This window comes from Pagrus pagrus (genome assembly GCF_965226575.1).
Source record: "Pagrus pagrus genome assembly, chromosome: 11".
Taxonomy (NCBI): Eukaryota; Metazoa; Chordata; class Actinopteri; order Spariformes; family Sparidae; genus Pagrus; species Pagrus pagrus.
Window position 1 is genome coordinate 23,906,300 of NC_140195.1, and position 21,264 is coordinate 23,927,563.

General features: G+C 43.1%; 1 protein-coding gene across 7 annotated transcripts in view; it reads left to right on the forward strand.

The window, feature by feature from the left end:
• cfap74 (cilia and flagella associated protein 74) overlaps window positions 1-19,971 on the forward strand; it is a 64,152-nt gene extending 44,181 nt beyond the window's left edge. For 5 of the 7 annotated variants that reach the window (XM_084366233.1, XM_084366231.1, XM_084366234.1 and 2 more), the window contains 16 exons: window positions 1,070-1,243; window positions 2,196-2,329; window positions 2,480-2,750; window positions 3,955-4,089; window positions 4,288-4,421; window positions 4,889-5,020; window positions 13,553-13,662; window positions 13,759-13,814; window positions 14,249-14,368; window positions 14,463-14,618; window positions 14,793-14,931; window positions 16,452-16,606; window positions 16,804-16,936; window positions 18,280-18,416; window positions 18,982-19,116; window positions 19,693-19,971. In XM_084366233.1, coding sequence (XP_084222359.1) covers window positions 1,070-1,243; window positions 2,196-2,329; window positions 2,480-2,750; window positions 3,955-4,089; window positions 4,288-4,421; window positions 4,889-5,020; window positions 13,553-13,662; window positions 13,759-13,814; window positions 14,249-14,368; window positions 14,463-14,618; window positions 14,793-14,931; window positions 16,452-16,606; window positions 16,804-16,936; window positions 18,280-18,416; window positions 18,982-19,116; window positions 19,693-19,797 — 2,226 coding nt within the window. In that variant the 3' untranslated portion in view covers window positions 19,798-19,971. The remainder of the gene's footprint in view (window positions 1-1,069; window positions 1,244-2,195; window positions 2,330-2,479; window positions 2,751-3,954; window positions 4,090-4,287; window positions 4,422-4,888; window positions 5,021-13,552; window positions 13,663-13,758; window positions 13,815-14,248; window positions 14,369-14,462; window positions 14,619-14,792; window positions 14,932-16,451; window positions 16,607-16,803; window positions 16,937-18,279; window positions 18,417-18,981; window positions 19,117-19,692) is intronic. The other 2 variants (XM_084366237.1, XM_084366235.1) reach the window with 1 other exon arrangement.
• Window positions 19,972-21,264: the final 1,293 nt, after the last annotated feature.

The window sequence follows — 21,264 nt, forward strand, 5'->3', positions numbered from 1 at the left end:
ACACACACACACACACACACTGTTGTATGGTCACCAGACGCCACAGCAGCCAGGAAAGCAACGGTGCAGAGACCAATAAACAAGGTCATGTTCTGATCACTGACATGATCCAAATAGACATTATCTGGGGGGAAAAACAGCTCACAAGATTACTACGTTTTCTAATCTAATACTATAGGGACATAATGGACCCAAAGGAGTGTTAAAGGCCGGTAATACTCTTTACTACTGTACTTTTTATTATTGCTGATAAATCCCATAAAAAGCCCAAAACCAATCCTACTATTGTTTGTGTATCCAAAGATTGCTTGAGTGTATTTGGGAGGTTGGAGAGTATAGAGAAGACCAACATAATGTTATTTTTCTTCATTAAATGGGACTGAAATAGTTTTGAAATAAGAAAAATACAGGATAACACAAGTCTTGCATGATTAGCGCAAACCCAAGCCATAATTATTCAGGGGAGATGTCACTGATAAACAGCTACCTGGGTTGGTGCTGAGATTTCATTTTCTAGAATTCACTTTGAGCCTGCACTCTGTTTTGAAACACACACACACACACACACACACACACACACACACTCATGTCTCATCTCAGCTGCTCAGTGATGAAGGATGACTATATGCATAAAAGCGTTGCTCCATTTCAGCTCGGCAGACTAAAATGGTCGTGCCTTAAACATGAATTCGATTCATTAGATACTTTGAGTGCATATATTCATATTTGTGAACTAAAAAAGGCTGTTCGAATAAAAGAAAACATTAGTCCATGCTAGTCCCGTGCTCATCTCGGTGCAGCCTCCTTTCTCCTCTTTTTTTTCCTTCAGTCTGAATATGAAAATGTACAATTAAGATTCAAAAAGTGATACCAGTGCAGAGCAGTTTTCAGAACAACCACTGGAAGCATTTGTATTACATAACTCACACTGTCCCTGATGTTTCGTAGACATGGTAACATTGTGATATAAGAATGAAATAGAGATAATCTAGGTCAAAAGCAGTGTAATGAAAATGTTCCAGTCAAAGACAGAAAGTTGTGTAATGATGCTTCATGTTTGTGTGTTCAGGTGAAGCCTGTCCATTTCACAGTCCAAGCAGTTGTGACCTCCTCAGACCTGCAGTTTGACCGCACTGAGGTGGACTTTGGCTGCTGTTCCATTTACCAGAAGGTTATCAGCAGCGTTCGCCTTACCAACCTGTCCCTGCTGCCTCAGGACTTTGGCTTCCTGCGTCTTCCAGAGGTAATTCATAAGTAACAGGAACTCTTCCGAAAAACACCTCTGGTTTGCACAAAATAAATCCTCAATTCAGTGAGTTAGATGTAAAAATAGTGGGGATCTACACACTGTTTTTGCCTGCTGCTGATGCCCTCCTCTGCTGCTCGATGCCTCTCCTGTCCCAGCCTGCTGTGTCTTCTCGTCCCCGGACAGTCCTGGTCAGAGCAGCTGTAAATCACCTCCATACTGTATCCCCTGTCTTCAAATGCCATCTGTCGGTCTCACGGGCTGTGTTCAGTCCCAGTTTGGTGTCCAGCTGTGTTCACTGGGAGGCAGCTGGACCCTATAGTTTTGGAGCTATTCTCGAATTCTGGCTATTTCTTACAAATGACACCTTTGAGAAAAGTTCCCTGGATCCTGTTGTTTATAAAAAAAACAAACTAATCCAGATACTGATAGTAATGTTTTTATCAGTGTGGTCAAAAGTTTTTAGACAATGTTATGTCAGATTTATATTTAGTCTAGACTTTCACTGTTGGAAATTCAGCTTCAACCATCCTTTCACAGGTTTTCCATTTTTGAGATTTAGTTTTTTTGTTCAACCATTAAAGTTGTAATCCTTAAGATTTGTGATTTGGCAATGCCTGTGGTTACCATGGTAACAGCAAATGCAGTTTAGCTCTACAGCAAACACTCGTTGATTAGCTACTCTGGAAGAAAGTCAACAGAGGAGCTTTTGGTGTTTCTGTTTACAGTGCAGCCATTGTGCAATATTTCATACATAAATTCATACAGTAAGAGCTGGTGGCACACAGCAGTAACTGTTCACTGTTCACATACATTTAATTAAAAGGATATTGCAGAAAATGTTGGACATAAATAGTATTAAAATTGGAGTTTGATTTCGTGAAAAAGATTACAACTGTAAATTGGAAATTCAAGCCATTTGTGTTGTTTGCGTTCTCTCACACTACAGTTTATTGAGGTCCAGCCTAATGATGGTTTCGGCACTCTGCTTCCACAAGAGACCCTGGAGATTGATCTGATTTTCTGTGCCCACAAGGCCAAGCAGTACAGTTTCCAGATCAGCTGCAAATCTGGAATTAACAGGTCAATTTTTAATCTTGCATTGAGTGTAAATTAAATGTCACATTTCATATTTATCCCAGATATTGATGATGGTATTGGTTCAATCAGTGCCAAATCCTATGTGTATGTATGCAGTATGGAACTTAACAATATATTTTGCTTTGTCATCAGAGATTTCCATTTGTCTTGCCGAGCAGTGGTTGTCAGCCCTCCATTGGAGCTCTCCCATTCTCTGGTCCAGTTTGGGGCCACGGCTGTAGGTGATCACTCCACCACCATTATTTTCCTGATCAACCGTGAAACCAACCAAAACCAGTCTAAACAACCAATCGATCCAGAGGACGCCATGACTCTTGCAGCACCCAGGCTGTTCTCCTTCCTCCCACCCAAGGATTCAGACATCAGCATCGCTCCTTCCGCAGGCGCCCTGCTGCCCGGAGAGGTGAAGCAGCACACCGCTTGTTGTTTAGCAAGATGCTATTGGAAGTTTGACAAAAGATGTGATTGAAGAGTAACGTGCTTGTTTTCTCTGGAGGTTTTTTACCGCATCTCATGGTCTTTAAACTCAAGCAGCTGATGAAGACCGTGACATGCAGTCGAAAGCCAGATTACTATTTCCAAGAATAATCTTTGACGTTAATGCTATTATTGGTTGCATTATGGGAAGTGTAGGATGGGAAAGGATCCATACAAGGGGTTAATGTCAGAATATAGAATAAAATTTCTCTAAAAGTACATGACTAAATTGCTAAAGTGCCCCTTTAATATGGACTTTGAGAAAATGTTCAAACCAGGCTTACTATTAGCACTATCAGGGACAGCTGAAATATTAGTTCGACCCGCTCCTCACTACCCAGTGTCTTGGTAATCCCGATCTCTTTAGGTTTGTTTCTCATTGAACACATGGCCAAATCTTACCCTAACATAACAAACCGTAATTAAAGTTTTAAGATATGATCCTAATCAAATCTAATTTTATGACATTGTGCGACAAAGACATAATGACCAAAAGGTTAACAGATGTAAGAGGAAAGATTTACATCCTCAGTCCAGTTTTACAGAATTACAGTGAGATAAACAGCCATCATAACTGCTGTCGGCCCACAGCAGATGCCTTTATAGTGTAATGATGCACTCTACTGGACACCTGATGAAAGTGAAGGAGTGCTCAATGAGTACAGGACATAAAACAAAAAACTGTGAATCTGAATTTAATATTTATTGGATTTATAGGGAGTTTAACATCATGCAGTTAATTGTTTATTGGTTGTGCCAGTTGAATTTGAAGTAGTCAGTGGAAGACTTTCCCTTAGGCTCTGTTTATAGAAACAATTAATCCGTCAGAGGCCCAGTGGGAGACATCCAGTAAATGCAATTGGAAAACATGGGGATTATCATCCTCAGTCCACTTGAATTGGTCCACGCAAGAGAAACCCCAGAACAGGAGACTGCCCAAAACTAATTTAAACTTCCACTTCGCAATATGAAGTGGAGGTTTCAATTAAAAATCGCCACTGAGGAAGAACACTCACTTTACTTTTCACTTTTTCCTGAAAATGTGTGTGTAATAAACAACACACAATAATAACTAGTGTTACTGCTACTCCTCTAAATCTGAATATTTCCTCATCTCTCCTCTGATTTAGAGATGTCTGGTCCAGGTGACATTCAGACCCAGACTGTTGGACCAGGAGATCAAAGAGGAGGCGCTGCGTCTTTTCCATCATGCCAAGTTGCTCCGTGAGAAGGAGCTAGAGAGGAACACATGCACTGAAAAAGAGGTACGACTGAACACACACCTGCTCCAGTCACCTGCTGCGACTGTGAGGCTGCCAAATGGGTTTTAAATCCGAGCACATCTCCAACCAGCTGACTATTTCACTTTCATGAATATACTGGCGCTTATACAGATTGTGGACGCTATATTTGTCCAACTCTTGTATAAAACATCAGTTGTGTTCGTGTGTGTGTGTTGTAAGACTAAAAAGGAGGTCCCAGTGGAAACCAATAGAGGGAAGAAGGCTCCTGTGATTCCAAACAACAGCAAGGTGTCAGACGGCCCAAAGACGGAGCAACTAACTGAACCATCAAATGCTGATGACATACAGCCAGGGTAGGTTTTCATCTCTACAAAGACTTGATTTTCTCCTTGATGTCGTCAGTCGTATTGCTTGCTTTGTATCACAAATTCCTTTGGAAAGCACGTCCCGATTGCCGGACTGAAATTCCAGTGAGGCCAGTATTCATTAATAAATATTCTATAACCAAATATCAAAAAGTAGTACTGCAAAAGATAATAAATTATTCTTTAGGAAACATCTTTCATATTCTCCCTGAAAGCCACTCCAGTCTCTGAACCAAATGTATAACTTGGACTGAAGTCTGAGATCCAACAACACTGAACAAATACACAAAGCTTTTTGCTTGAATATTCCCTCTTCTTCCAGTGCTCCTTCAAGTGATTCCATTAGTATTTCTTTTTATTTGCATTGATCACACCATGCATATTATGATCTCCAAAGAGCATGTGTGAGGAGAGTTTGTTGATTTGTTTAATAGAGCTGAGTCTTCTCCATCAAGGTCAGAGCAGTATGAAGACGCCAGGGCCTCTCTGCTGTACTCCTTCACCCAACGATACAGAGAGTACACAGTTCCCTGCTTTGTGTCTGACAGAATCCCTCCAGAGGACCGACAGGAGCAGCCGGCATGGAGGTAACACTGAGTCAGCCTCTGTACAGCTCTGTTTGTGGGCCCTGTCGTGTCAGATTTGTGTCATATCTGTCTTTATTCTTTGGGACTTCACTGGACCCAATACCAAATTCCTAAAGTCCTTTGCAATATTTTCTTATAAATGTTTGCCGTCCTGTTATGATTTACAGACTTTGCAGTCTGAATGTGAGCCAGTTCTTTCAGACCATGGCCTCCTTTATCAGACTTCCACTGCATTTTTCAGCGCAGATTTTGATTCATGCTGAAAATAAGGTCTGCGTTTGTCATAAATAACATAGTTCATCCAAGTCCAGATCGACCCGTCACACAGAACAAAAATAACCTGCTGAGCCCAGTTCCTCTCACGCACTCTTTGCATCCTGTTTTTAACCCCTCCCCTCCAAGTAGCCATTATGTGCAAATCATATTCTACCCACAGGCCCAGTTAAAACACTACTACTACCCCTGGTTTGCTGCATGTCAATTTGTGTTTGGTTATTTGATTTTTTTAATTAATGTAACCTTTAAATCACAAAGAATCTTTGAGGGCATGCCCTCATTTACAATGATGTAAAGAGAGCACTTTTTTACACTAAAATATCAGCTTCAGAGTCATTTTGATGGTAAAGTTACTTGTAATAGGGTGAATGGTGTCTGTGACAGTGGGCTCTGTCACCGAACACGGCAGCTTCCCCCTCATAACACACCTGTAATCTTCCCTCTGTTTGTTAGCTGCAGCAGTGAGTGCACGCACCGTTTAGCAGCTAATGGCTAACCCTTTCAGAAAACACACACACATAACCCACGTAACCCTCCGTGAAATAAAATGACGAGAGCCATAAGTCAATCATACATGGTTTATTGGATGAAACCAAGTACAGCAATTACAACAAGTTTTACTTTTACTTATCGTGTTAGACCGGCAGACGCGGGACTGGACTTCTTTGTTTGGTCGCGTTTCCGTGGTTGCACTTCCGGGGTACGGGTGCTGCATCGGGACAAACCAGACTAGCGCTCTAGTGAGGGTTTTTTAAGCGAAGTAGTCCCGGGGAGATGGTAAATTAGGTGAGCTCACGGGGAGGGGGAGATAACTGAGGTAATAAACTGGCCCAGAGCATATGTGACGAATGAAGATGTGAATTGTAGGTGGTTTTCAGGCATTTGCCAAAGAGACTGTTTTTCATGTTGTGTGATCGCGGTTTTAATATCATATGCCTATCTTAGCTGGTAACTTATTAATGTCTGCTGATATGACATCCCTGCATGTTTGGTTTGGACCATGGGGGCTGTGGTTACTGGGCTTAAAGCCGGCTGAGGAAACCTGGTAAGGGTTAGTTGAAGCTGGGTCCTAAAGGGAGTAGGATTGCTGAGCCTGAGAGACACGTTTTGTATATATACTAATTTTGGTTTCTCATCATTTTGTACACACATGTGGATCCATTGTGGTTTTTTTTCTTTTTGTCACTGTTTGCACGGCTAAAATAAATACACCTTTGCACTGAAGTGCTATTGTGGTTGGACCATCATTTTTGTTTTAAAGGGGCTGTTGAACCTTAAAGCGCCTTGCAGCGGCCTTTTCTGACAGTTGGTGGCAGTGGTGGGATGGTCAACCGCAAAGCCCAAGCAAACAAGGCCAAAAGAAGCCTCAGATCACAGACTGATCCTGAGGATGGAAAAACAATTGACACCACGGACGAAGAAGAGGAGAAAGAAAAAGGGGCCAGACCTAAGACCCAATCTGCAACAACTGGTCAAAATGCTGAATTTCTGGGGATGATGCGATGCTTCATGGATGAACAGCAGAGACGAGAGGAGGGGTTCCTACGGGAGCTACGGGAGACGCTACGACCAGCCAGACCGCCAGAACCTCAGCAGCAGCGGGAGCCAGCCGTCCAGAGCACATCCACAGCTGCCGCAAGGTTCGGGTTGCCAACGACAGCACCACGGCGATCAGGTGGAGCCAGGGGAGGATATGATGATCAACATTCCCAGTCATATCTGAGGCAAGCGTCAGTGGAGCCCTCTGCAGGGGCAAACCGATCCGATGACGACCACTCTCTGCCATATCGCCAAGAAAGAGCATCCATGGAGAGGGGGTATATGCATGACCCGAAGATGCCAGTTTACCAGCAGGGGGAAGATATTGAAAACTATCTCCTCCGCTTTGAACGAATAGCTCGCACCTGGCAGTGGCCAACAGAGGAGTGGGCCTGCCGCCTGGTGCCCTTGCTGACCGGACGAGCCCTGGAAGCTTACTCAGCGATGGATGAGGACCAAGCTGATTCCTACGACGATCTGAAGGAGGCGTTGTTGCAGAAATTCGACATCTCTTCTGAGACCTATCGCCAGCGGTTTCGGGGGACAGCCATACCACTGGGAGAGACCCCGACGGAGACATACCATCGGCTCAAGGGACTCTACAGGCGGTGGATACGACCAAAGCAGCTCAGCAAAGAGGACATAGGAGAAGCCATCATTCTGGAACAGCTGCTGCAGGTTTTTCCTGCAGACATTCGGTTGTGGGTGAAAGAGCATGAACCACAGGATGGACAGGCTGCAGCTAAACTGGCCCAGCAGTACCTAAATGCCCGCAAAGGGGTTCCGCCACGTCACTTATCATCTCTGCCTCGAGCTACCCGGGATGTCAGAGACAGACACAGCACTGGAGGTGACACAGGGACCTGGGAGAATAGACGGAGAGAGACGGGCAGAGACAGAGAGGCATCTGGAACTGGTAAGGGACTGATCTGTTTCTATTGTCAGCAGCCTGGCCACAAGGCATCTATGTGTCCAGCAAGAAAGCCGAAGTTCAGTAGCTACTGTTATGTACCTAGAGAAGAGGACAAACAACAGAAGGAGACTGATGCTACTGGCTGTTATAATGTTGTGGTGAATGGCCAGGTTTTACATGCACTGTTGGACACTGGGAGTGTAATGTCACTAATCAAGGCGTGCTATGTTCCAGAGGGAAGCATTAGCTATACCCATACCACGCCAGTTCAATGTGTACATGGGGACCAGAAGTGGTATCCTATGGCAGAGGTTACTGTGACAGTCAATGACCAAATGTACCTGCTGAATGTTGGGGTGATTTCTGACTTACCTGTAGACATGATCTTGGGGAGGGACATGCCTGTGCTACATGATTTGTTGTCATTACCCGGGGAGGTGGCTGAACCGATAGCAAATAATGTGGTTGGTGCTGTGGTTACGCGGGCCCAAGCGAAAGCGGGTTTGCAGCCACTCCCAGACTTCTGCGATAGTCTGCTGGAGGGCGGAACCAAAGGTCCAAGAAAACAACGCCGCCAGCGGCGAATTGAAAAATATCTGGGGAAACCACTGGTAGAGCCCGAGGCAACTGGCCTCAAGGCACCAAGTTGGGAGATACCTGAAAATATAGCAAGTCTCCAGGCACAGGATAAAACATTACAGCGGTTGTTTGCTAAGATCAAGGGGACAGAAGAGGTCAGTGCTGTTAATCATTGTGGGGAGGTGTTATGTGTAGAGGGTGGTGTGCTGTACCTTAGGGAGGGGGAGAAACGACGACTGGTCGTCCCTGAAAGGTGTAGACACATGGTGTTAGAGCTGGCACACACCATTCCTTGGGCCGGTCACTTAGCTCATCAGAAAACCTACCAGAGAATCAGTTCACGTTTTTACTGGCCCGCCATGTACACTGATGTTATGGCCTTCTGCAACACATGCCCCATTTGCCAAACCACTAAAGCCGTCCGTAAATCTGACAGAGCCCCGCTGTATCCTTTGCCGGTGATCTCTACACCATTCCAGCGCATTGGCATGGACATTGTAGGTCCATTAGAGAAGAGTCAGACAGGATACCAGTATATACTGGTTATCTGTGACTATGCCACCAGGTATCCAGAGGCCTTCCCCTTGCGTTCCATTACCACACCGAAGATCATTAGCGCACTGGTACAGCTCTTTTCTAGAGTGGGCTTCCCAGAAGAAATCCTCACTGACCAGGGGACAAACTTCACATCGCGCCTAATGAAACAGCTTCACCACCAGCTGGGCATCACCGCTATCCGCACAACACCATACCACCCGCAAACGGATGGGTTGGTAGAACGGTTTAACCAAACCTTGAAAAACATGCTGCGGAAATTTGTAAGTGATACAGGAAGAGATTGGGATAAATGGTTACCGTTTCTACTTTTTGCCTATCGGGAGGTGCCACAGGCTTCAACTGGCTTTTCCCCATTCGAGCTGCTGTATGGAAGGTCCGTGCAGGGTCCGTTGGACCTCCTGAAGAAACACTGGGAGGCTCCGGCCAGCGGTCCAGGTAATGTCGGAGTGGTGCAGTATGTTTTGCAGATGCGTGACCAGCTGGAACAGTACCGTGAGGAGGCCCAGGAGAATCTGAGGAAGGCTCAGCACAACCAGAAGCGCTGGTATGATGAACACGCTCGACGGCGGGAGTACCAGCCAAATCAGAAGGTCCTCTTACTCCTGCCCACTTCAACCAGCAAACTCCTGGCGAAATGGCATGGGCCATACACCATCACCAGGAAAATGGGACCCGTCACCTATGAAATCCACCACCCAGACCGTGGCAAGCAGAAGCAGACCTACCATGTCAATTTAATAAAGGAATGGAAGGAGCGGGAAGAGAGACCAGCCAAAGCCATGATGGTGAGGAAACTGGAGGAGGATGAAGGCCCCTGCAACATTCGAGCCTGGCAAGAGCAAAAGCCGGCGGATCTAAGTCACCTGAGTGAGGACCAACGAGTGGACTTACAGCAAGTGTTCAGGAAGTACCCGAGCCTGTTCCAGGAGAGACCCGGGAAGACGTCAGTGCTGCAACATGTGATCCACCTGAAAGATTCCACACCCATTCGGCAAAGGCCCTACCGCCTTCCCGAGAGCCGGCTAGAGCCCTTCAGGAAGGAGATCATGATCATGAAAGAGCTGGGAGTCATTGAGGCCTCATGCAGTGAATGGTGCAGCCCAGTGGTCATCGTGCCCAAAAGGGATGGAACACTCCGAGTCTGTATGGATTTTCGCAAGCTCAACGCTGTGTCAAGGTTCGACGCTTATCCAATGCCCCGGATAGATGACTTGATTGAGAGGATTGGCCGGGCCAAGTATATCACCACCTTAGACCTCTGTAAAGGCTATTGGCAAGTACCACTGGAGGAGAAGTCTCGTGAGTACACCGCTTTCCAGACGCCGATGGGCCTATACCAGTTCACTGTAATGCCTTTCGGACTTCACGGAGCTCCAGCCACCTTCCAGCGGCTGATGGACCGTGTGCTTCAGGGATGTGAAGATTGCTGTGCCGCCTACCTCGATGATGTGGTCATCTATAGCGACACGTGGGCCAATCACCTCCATCATCTGCAATGTGTCCTAAGCCAAATCCACAAGGCCGGCTTGAGCTTGAATCAGAGGAAGTGCGACTGGGCACGGAGTGAGGCGCAGTATCTGGGATACCATCTGGGTGGAGGCCAGATCCGACCTCAGGTGGACAAGCAGGAGGCCATCCGCAATAGTCCCCGACCGCACACCAAGAAACAAGTCAGATCCTTCCTAGGCCTGGTAGGCTGGTATCGGCGATTCATTCCGGATTTCGCAACCATAGCAGTCCCCCTGACAGACCTCACAACTAAGGCAGCCAAAAATCCAGTAGAGTGGACTAAGGACTGTGAACAAGCGTTTGCCACATTGAAGACTCGCTTGTGCTCTTCCCCTGTCCTGCAGAGTCCCGACTTCACCAAGCGCTTTCTGGTCCAAGTGGATGCCTCTGCTGTTGGCCTCGGGGCGGTACTGGCACAAGGAGAGCCTGGAGAAGAGCGACCTGTGCTGTACCTGAGTCGGAAGTTGCTGCCACGGGAAACCCGGTATTCGACGATTGAAAAGGAATGCCTTGCCATGAAATGGGCCTTGGACAGCCTGCGTTACTATCTACTCGGAAGGGAGTTTGATCTGGACACCGATCATCGGGCCTTGACCTGGTTCCAGTCAATGAAGGACCGGAATGCAAGGGTGACACGGTGGTACTTGGCTCTACAACCGTTTAGGTTTAACATAAGGCATAAAGCGGGGAAGCAGAATGTAACGGCAGACTACCTTTCCCGATTGCCAATCCTCGCCAATCTGGAAGAGAAGGGGGTAAATGTGACAGTGGGCTCTGTCACCGAACACGGCAGCTTCCCCCTCATAACACACCTGTAATCTTCCCTCTGTTTGTTAGCTGCAGCAGTGAGTGCACGCACCGTTTAGCAGCTAATGGCTAACCCTTTCAGAAAACACACACACATAACCCACGTAACCCTCCGTGAAATAAAATGACGAGAGCCATAAGTCAATCATACATGGTTTATTGGATGAAACCAAGTACAGCAATTACAACAAGTTTTACTTTTACTTATCGTGTTAGACCGGCAGACGCGGGACTGGACTTCTTTGTTTGGTCGCGTTTCCGTGGTTGCACTTCCGGGGTACGGGTGCTGCATCGGGACAAACCAGACTAGCGCTCTAGTGAGGGTTTTTTAAGCGAAGTAGTCCCGGGGAGATGGTAAATTAGGTGAGCTCACGGGGAGGGGGAGATAACTGAGGTAATAAACTGGCCCAGAGCATATGTGACGAATGAAGATGTGAATTGTAGGTGGTTTTCAGGCATTTGCCAAAGAGACTGTTTTTCATGTTGTGTGATCGCGGTTTTAATATCATATGCCTATCTTAGCTGGTAACTTATTAATGTCTGCTGATATGACATCCCTGCATGTTTGGTTTGGACCATGGGGGCTGTGGTTACTGGGCTTAAAGCCGGCTGAGGAAACCTGGTAAGGGTTAGTTGAAGCTGGGTCCTAAAGGGAGTAGGATTGCTGAGCCTGAGAGACACGTTTTGTATATATACTAATTTTGGTTTCTCATCATTTTGTACACACATGTGGATCCATTGTGGTTTTTTTTCTTTTTGTCACTGTTTGCACGGCTAAAATAAATACACCTTTGCACTGAAGTGCTATTGTGGTTGGACCATCATTTTTGTTTTAAAGGGGCTGTTGAACCTTAAAGCGCCTTGCAGCGGCCTTTTCTGACAGTGTCTCTGTCTCAGCCACTCCGCCTCTCTATCACTTGTTTCTGCACTATGTAACTTCAGTGAGAGGGTAGGATCACAGAATTACATACATGTTTACTTCAGCATACAAGTTTTCATACATTGTTATGACATGATGGTTTTTGTTTGTAGTTAGCACCTACATTACATCTGACATATTAGTACAGACCTGGGATTTGTATTTACGACAGTGGTGTTGCACTCAGAAACTGTGTTGTCATCACACAGAATGCCAAATTCTACATAATAATTGTCTGTCCTTCTGGTATAACCTTTGGAAACGTCGTCATCTCAACACTGGAGAAACTCAAGAGATGATCATACTTGAAGAGAGTGGTAGATTAAAAAATGGCCACTGAAATGGCTGGGAAAGCAGTCCAGAAACTTATTCTGTCTTCTTTCTATAATCACCGCTAATAATAGATGAGAACAAATTTTGAGGCAAATCGAATAAATTCATGTACAACTCACATTTGAAATTTTCATAATAGAGCTTGGTGTCAAACAGCGGTGGCGCTGACAGGCAGAGGGGGAGCTGGGAATTTTTGCAGTTTAGATAGACAGCCAAATTGGGAGGGTGTCTTTGGTGGGTGATTGTAGAGAGTGAGGCGTGTCATATGTACAGTATATAGCAGTGCAGCTCGAGTTGTCTGCCTGAACTAGCTCACAGCCATCGCTCCATTTATGGGAAGTATGCTAACTCTCTTTGTTCAATAGTCTGACCTCTAAAATAAAGACCTCTCATCGCTTTCTTCTGTTGGCAATGATTTGGTTTTATTGAGTGGCTCTAAATATTTAAGAAAAGCCTTCTGGGAGAATATAAAAACACCTTTGGTTTAAAGCTAAGCAGTTGAAAAAATAAAAAGAAGAATATATCCTGAGGCTATTCAACTTAATCTTCTGTTGAATGCTGTTGGTGTTTGGTTGTTCCCCTAAAGTATATTTTTAACAGCCTTTGTTGTTATATGCACTCTACTCAAGTCAAAAGACTGTACATCCAAATGCAAAAGCCCTTCTGCCGACAGAATACAAACTCCATGATTGCCTCTGCTTAGTCCAGCTGGACAGTTTCTAGATTTATGGATGTTTCAGTTGTTTGGATGGAGCGAGGATTTGACCCCATTATCATATCAGCAGACCCCTGCTAAAGGCAGCCTCAGGCTACAATGCTTTGTGGTGCAACAAAAGCAAAAGCACTAAGAGACTGAAAGCTGGATGCATAGTTTTGTGATGAATGGCAGATGCATAATCAGGACGCGACCACATTTATAGGCATTTGAACAAAAAGGTTCAGAGGTTCACTCAGTTATTTTGAGAACTGAGAACTGATCAGTCAGCATAAAAATAAATATTTACATCATTCGCGTGACTCACAGTTTTGCAAAGGAAACTTAGAGAGGGACCTGTAACACATACTCCTTATTTCTTTGTTTGTCTTCTCATCTCCACAGTCCCTTCAACACTCTAGACTTGCAGCTGCAGTGTCCTGCGGTACAGCCCGCTTTAGTGGTGATATCCAACAATGGACACAATATCATAGACTTCCATCAGGTGGCAGTGGGTGAGTGATTTTGAAAGATTACGTAGCTTGATGGCTCTTAACATACCGTTTGTTTTTATGTTTCTTTTGTGTTGTATTCATGTCTGCTGTTTTCAGGAGAAAAGGGGATCAAGAGGTTAACAGTTCAGAACATTTCGAAGGAATATTTGGATGTATCCTTTTTTCAGCAAATACCGATCAGCATGTCAGAACACACAGAAGAAGAGTCATGTTTTAAACTGCCAGTGCAAACAGTTTTTGGTAAATTCATAGTTATTAAACTTTAGTTATTATAAAGTGTCACAGATTTTAAAACCTAGCATGATTACATACATACTGACCCGCTGTCTTTTTGACCTTGGGTAAGTTTATTTATTTTTATGTTAAATTCAGTCAAAAGTCATAATCCTCATAGACTTACCTCATTGTAGATTTTATGCAATTAATATCTTAAAAATGGCATCTCTGTATCAGTTACTGTAATATCCAGAGATTTTTATACTCCAATGAAATGTAGTATGCCTCAATCTTAAATTGGCACTACTGCTTTTATTAATAAATAATAATATAGAATGTTCACTGCTGCTTTTCTTTGACCATTTCCAAGCTGAGATCGTCAGTGTTGGATGTATACGGTGCTTTTTCCCTACTGAATGCTCTCCGATGTATAAAACCAGGAGATAAACACACTCTGGTTCTGGCCTTCAGTCCATGTCTGGAGGAAAAGGTAGGTAAACAGTGTGGAGTTTATTAAGATTATTTAAGTTACATTATGAATACTGACTGAATGCCTCACCCGCTCACCCACTGCTGTTCTCCAGTACTGTGAGACTCTGGAGGTGCGTAGCCAGAAGATGACCCTCAGGATGACTCTGTGTGGTGAGGGTGTGGTCCCTGCTGTCACCTGCTCCCACCCTGGAGGCGTCCTTGACTTTGGCTATGTGTTGGAGAGGGAGAGCACCGCACAGGTCTTCAAGGTCAGTCAACAGTGCGCTGATGGTAAGAGGACAAGAAGGAGAAGCACAAGACGTTTGCTGTTTTCTACAAATTCAGGACTGAAAGAGAGTGCTGACTGTTGATGTGCACTGATTATCTTGATGCTACTGAGGAGGTTGTAGATAAACTGACATTAAGCCCTGTTTTGCCTGCAGCTGCAGAACAGCTCAGCGGTGGCAGTGGGCTTCAGGGTGCAGCTGGCCAGCCTCTCTCCCACCAGGCCTCAGGGTGGAGCTGACAGGGTGGCCTTCCTGCTGGGCAGTAACACAGACTCTCAGGTCCAGCCTACTGTGGGTAAGACATAATTATCACTGCAGTGACTCACCAAGGATCCTGACAACTTTGACTGCTGGAGCTCTAAAACAAAAGAAAAGGAGTTCTTGGAGAATCAGTGACAAGGAGCAGTGAAGGTCCTCTCGAGGCTCATGGTCACCCAACATGTTTCTAACAAGCTTAATACTGTTTTTTGTTTGGATATGTCAAAATGCATAAACAGCTGTATATATCACAATATGCAAATGGCAAGGCTCTGCATACAAACCGTTGCTTTATGTTTGTCTGATTCTCTGGAGACGTAGAATAAAACACTACAAGCTCTTAATTAGCTAGTCAACATAAACTTTTTAAAACAGCCAGACAAAATAGCCATCAATTAATACAGTCATATGCATTCTTTTATATCTACTAATAAGTGATAACGTACTGCCTCTTTTTACATTTACTATGATAATGATATGGTGAATCCATTTAAAACCATTGAGCCTTTGAGAATTCCCTCGGTTTGGTGTCTATCTCATATAGAGCAGCAGATTGACTTTTAGAGCTCTCTTCTCATGAATCGATGGCACAGATCAACTTCCAGTTTTTTGCAGTCGTGCCCAGGGAGCCCATGCTGTTACTATTTCAAGCTTTTCAAGGTTGTGGACTTTGTGCAAGAGGCTGTATGTCAGTTTTTGGAGAGTCAGTGTACAAAAAGGTTCAAGGGTACTTATGTGGTACAGTTTTTAACTTATTCAGTTCACAGTGCTTTATAGTGCAGCAAAAAAATATTTTACTGTATGAATTACAATTTTTACATATTTGCTTAATATTTTGTCTTGTAGTTATCAGCAGGCCCACACAGCATCTGTGGCTGCAGAATTCTGACAACAACTCTGCAGATTCTTTTATATCTATTAATTCAGAACATGAACACATCTCCACCCTCTTGTGCATATACTGTAAGGGGCAGCCGTGTGTCATTTTCAGTTAGCGTGAAGATCAAAGTTTGTGGTGCAGTGTGACAATGTGTTAAGAAATTGATTTACTGCTGAGGAGCTAAGTACAAAATATATATTTCAAGCTGCTTGAGATAATTCTAGGTTGTATTAATGTATTATGTTTGCTTATGTTTGCTAAAAGTAGTTTTGAGGTAAACTGTCACCATTACATAGTTTCTCCACCAGAGAGTGCTGACAAGAAGATTTTTCAGCTGTTTGTGTCTTGGTCTGGATAAATATATATATATATATATATATATAGATCTGTAGTTTTATCAGATATTTCTTAAACTACAAAATATCAACATCCACCATTTTTCAGGCTATAGTAAGTATAGTATAGTATAGGTTTTTTTTTTGTTAGTTTGGTAGTTTTTTGGTTATTTTAATCAGTGTGGAGATCTTTTAATTTCTCCACTGAGCTCCATTACAACTGTCATGGAAAGATTAGACAGGTGGTTTCATTACAAGCTCAGTAAAATAGAGACAAGGTGGTTTTCATTATTTATAACTGCAGTAACAGGGGTAATAGTATTTTGTGTCTTTTATATACAGGAACTCAAAACTACAGTGGGCTGAGTGTGTTCAGTGTGGTGCCAGTAGAGGGCAGCATTGCTCCAGGACAGAGCCAGGACATCACTGTCACCTTTCAGCCTGACCAGCCGTCTGTCAACTACTCTGACAGACTAACCATAGAGCTCATGAATAAGGTCAGCTGACCACCACACACACAAAGACTTACACCTTGAATACATTTCTTCACTCAACCTGACCTTGGCCTTAAATGTCATCATAGGCCGAATGTGCTCTCATTATCCAAATGTACTTAAGGCACTCTGTGTGTCCTCTACTCTCGCTGTTCTTCATGATATAACAACCTTAACCCTGTGCCATTTCTGTCTCTCAGAGTAAAGTGTGTATGATGGATCTGAAGGGTGCAGCGTCTTCACATAACATGTATCTATATGGAGGAGACCTGCTGACAGTGCCCGTTGAGTCACTCCTCCCTCCACTGATAGCCAGTCAACCTCAGCTCGCAGGTATCAAAGCGTCCACCTTCATTTCTTGTCAGGGTCATCCACGTCTGTTTTGATGGACGGGGTGTTAGATTAATGGAGCAGATCAATACTGCACTGGTTTTTCTATGGAATTATCCATGGAAATTGATTCACGTTAAAGCATATTGTTTGAGAAAGTGAAGGCTCCACCAGACATAAAGCCACTGACACTTTAAATATGACTAATAACTCCAAGACCTATTCCATAATTTATGCGAGCAAGGGCAATGTGATGTTGTAATATATGCTAATCGTAGCATGCTTACAGCTCATGAGCTTGTCACCACCCGCATTTAGCTCATATTTCACCACCAAATCCATGTGTAAAAATAGACACACATTCTAGACAAGGATACTGTAAATTTGGCTGAATCAAAGATTGGTGGATAAAAAACAACATAATCAGTTGGATAAAAGCAATGTTAGCTTGAATCTGAAATTCATGCCGGACGTTTTGAGATTTTTGCATGTATTTTTTGCGTTCTTTTCCATTCCAAACCATTGATTCATTTACATAGAGTACGAAAAAATCAATTAGCAGACTATTGAAACTAGCTTGAGTTGTGTAAGTCATCGTACTGCACATTAGATCGACACAAATTTCTGTTAGTGTAACATTATCATTGAGCTGTATCCCAGTTAAGTCCAATTTATAGTTTCTGCATTGGCATGGCTACAGGGGCATGTGCGATGGAAATTTTGTCAATCGGGAAGAGTCTGCGTGCAGCCCAAAATTTATTTCCACGTGAACCAAATGTGCAAACAAACATGTGTCAACATGTCCACATATGCTGATACCCAATGTAATCTTAACAGAGCTGTGTACAACCATTCTTTTTTTTTTTTTTACTTCATCTACCCGTTAAAGTGATTTGAAAAGTCTGCATTACAAAAGTCTAGAAATGTGCAGCATGCATTTGAAAACAGTCTGGATTTGTAGGAACTAATCAATTAAAAAATAAATGACTGGAAGCCCAATGAAGTCTGGAATAGTAGAGACGAGACTAGGAGTCAACAGCTGTGCTAGCAGCTCTGTTAGGCTGTACATAGCTAAATGCTAACTGTAGCATGCTAACGTGCTACCATTCTGATAATGACATATAGTCATAATGACATGATAATGATCACGTTCGCCACCTTAAGTTAGGGCATGGTAACATTTGTAAATTAGCACTAAACAAAAAGTACAGCTGAGGCTGATGGGAACTTCAGTAGTTTTGCAAGTATGTAAACAAAGTAGGTGAGAAATTTGGCCTGCTGATGGCGCTTTATGAAAAGTCAGGATCATCAAAGAGATAACAATTCATTCTGGTCCTCGCTATCAGCAGAGTCAGAAGCGACAGAGAAGCCCACCATCCCTGTGCTGGTAACCTTGCGGGCCAAGTACAATGCAGGAACCATCATACCTGCAGTGAGGGAGCTGCAGGTGGGCTGCATCCGCTCCACACAGCCCAGTAAAAAGGTACTGTGATATCATCACATACTGACAGCCCAAATATACTAAACAGTAGATGCAGTAGGTTTACTGCGATAACAACTGACACGGACTGCTGCACTGCACTGTGATGCATCATAAAACAGTTAGTAACCTGTTGGAGGCAGAGATTAACTTGGAATCATCATACAAACATTACAAATTCAGTTTTGTTATTATACTGTATATTAATATACTCATTATACAACTATCCTGTAAAGCAGTGAAACCCCTTGTGGTCTTGTAATATGACAAGTGATCTGACGCCTCTATCTTTGCCTTTTTATATGCTTCTTAAAACAAGAAAGTATAAATAACTAATTTACTTTAAAATATTGCCATTACATTAGCTTTAATTGTTTGAATTTTCTTTAAACATGCCACTTAAAATTCTGCAGCGTTTTCTCTCCTCTGCTAGCTAAAGTAATAGCATAAGGATTCCTGGACCATAAAATGCAAAGTGTTTATATAGTCCAGATCATTTTTCAAGGTAAAGGATTGGTGGCACTTAGAAATTCTACTGATTTTATCTTGACTGTCTGTTTTTCCCCAGAGTGGTGAGTTTCTCTGGGATAATGTGGCGTCCCTGCAGCAGCAGGGCTTTAGTGTGGAGCCTGGCAAAGGCACCGTGGAGGCCGGCCACAAACGCACCATCACTGTCAAATGGACTCCCTATAGTGGATACAAGGTGAGGAGGGGATTATTTTTATCACTGTTGTTGAAATCGGAAAGCAACCTTTTTCCAGAAAAAAGTGCATAAGGAAATCCTTCTATAAGTTAGTAACAACTTTAAGTTGTTTCTATGGGGAATTATTGACAAAACTAGTATTTTACAGCAAATGCTGTGATCTACTTTTCCTGTTGACCAGTGTCAAAGAAGCCTTATTACAACCATGTTGTTCAAATGATTAAAACAAAGTAAACAAATAAAAGCACTTGAAAAAAATTAATCAAAAAAGCAAGTAAATTACTGATTGCCAAAAAGATGGTTACCTCACATGTCAAGAGTTTTATTGTTTTAATGTGTTTAATCAGTTTCAGCCTTTTCCAGCCTGACAATAATTAAAACCTGTTGGAAACACTGAATCCTGGACATGTCAGTATAGAAGTAGTTTGACGCAAAATCGACAGAAAAAAATCTTATATCAACAGCTGTACTGTAATAGCAACATGACCATCAACACTTCAAGAACCAAAGATTTTGAAACTTCACCTCCCTGTACTAAGTATTTATTAATAAGATCACTTTGTGTGTGTGTTTCAGCCCTACGAGGTGGTGCAGACGTGTGTGCCTGTTACCTTGAAAGGGGATGAGACGAATGTTTACAGAGTCACCCTGATTGCTTTGGTCTCCACCACTGCTGACTGACCTCTGCTGTACCTGGATGCCGGCCAGTTGGAAATTTGCTCACACACACACTTTGACAATCACTGACAGAGTAAACAAAGACGTCACGTGTACTGTACATGTTTGTGGCCAACATTAACAAATGAATGGATTGTTTATTACTTGAATCTAACTATTAAAGGTGGAATTAATTAAGTTTTGTACAAGGATCTGATTTGATTCTGTGATACAGTGACTGTATTGCCTATAGGTTATGTTGGTCTTATATCACACAGGACCAAAGTCATTTGAAATATCTGAGGGTAAATGACTAGCATTATCATAAAATTATGAAATCGTAAACGCTCTTTTTCCTTTTTGAACTTTGTTATTTATAATTCAATAGTCATTCCATAGTTCCAACACAAATTCATGAGTTATAGATATGTGGCAAAGAAAAAAAGACACCCCCCCTTCTAAGATCACTAAGGAAGAGGAACAATAAAGGTGCTCATGAAGACAGTATAAAGATAACTTTAAATGACCATTCAAGACTAACAAAATCCTTTATTCTTTATTAAAGCCAGGAGACAGCATACCATCCCTGTGCAGCACATTTATTAAATGTCACCTGACTGTAGCTCCTATTTACAACACCAGGGGGTGTATTTGATACCAAGCAGGCAGCTGTGTTATATCATGGTTAAGGGTGTGTCAGCTGATGTAAGCCAGCAGATGTATACAGTACATACTGTAGCACTGCTGGCACTGTATCCATTGAGTGAAAGGAGTTCACACAGAGGCCAAACAAGAGGCAGTTTATGAAATGTGACACAGAATGGGAAGGTCTTAAAACAGATAAGCTTGTATGAAATTATAGCCTAATGATCAGGCACAGACTGACATGTTGGTCTACTGTATCAATATTAATAGTAGTGATTGGATCTGTGGCCTTAAGTGCTAACAGTAATAGTGGTGGTATCATATGGCAGCAGTAATCTTAGTAGTAGGCTGTGGATGATTATTACTATTTTTCTATTGGCTTTATATCAGCTATTGGCAGCTTCAGCTTTCAAAAACCTAGAGGTGACTGGTTTAACTGTGGTACTCTGGATATCCACCAAAGGGTACTTGTGTTGTGAAGCCATGTTAAATTTAGATTGTCAAATCTACAGCTCACATATCTTTTAAGTGAGGCTTAAATGGATGTCAAAATCAACAGAATTGGATCAAAGAGTGTCATTCCACTTCTCTCTAAGTTGCCTATTTTTATCTTTCCAATACAGCATGTTATGAAAGCATTTTACAATCCTGAATTGGAGGACATGACTCTCAAACACCCCCGAAAATGCCCCACAATTTTGCTCTCACATGGTGGTAGTTTTAATGAAGATCAACATACATTTCATGTGATTTTGAACATAATGGAGATCACTTAGTCTGTCCTCAGGTTATTAATTCCATCCACAAGGCCTGTGGACTGGGCCCAGTGCTGCACTAGACTGTTGC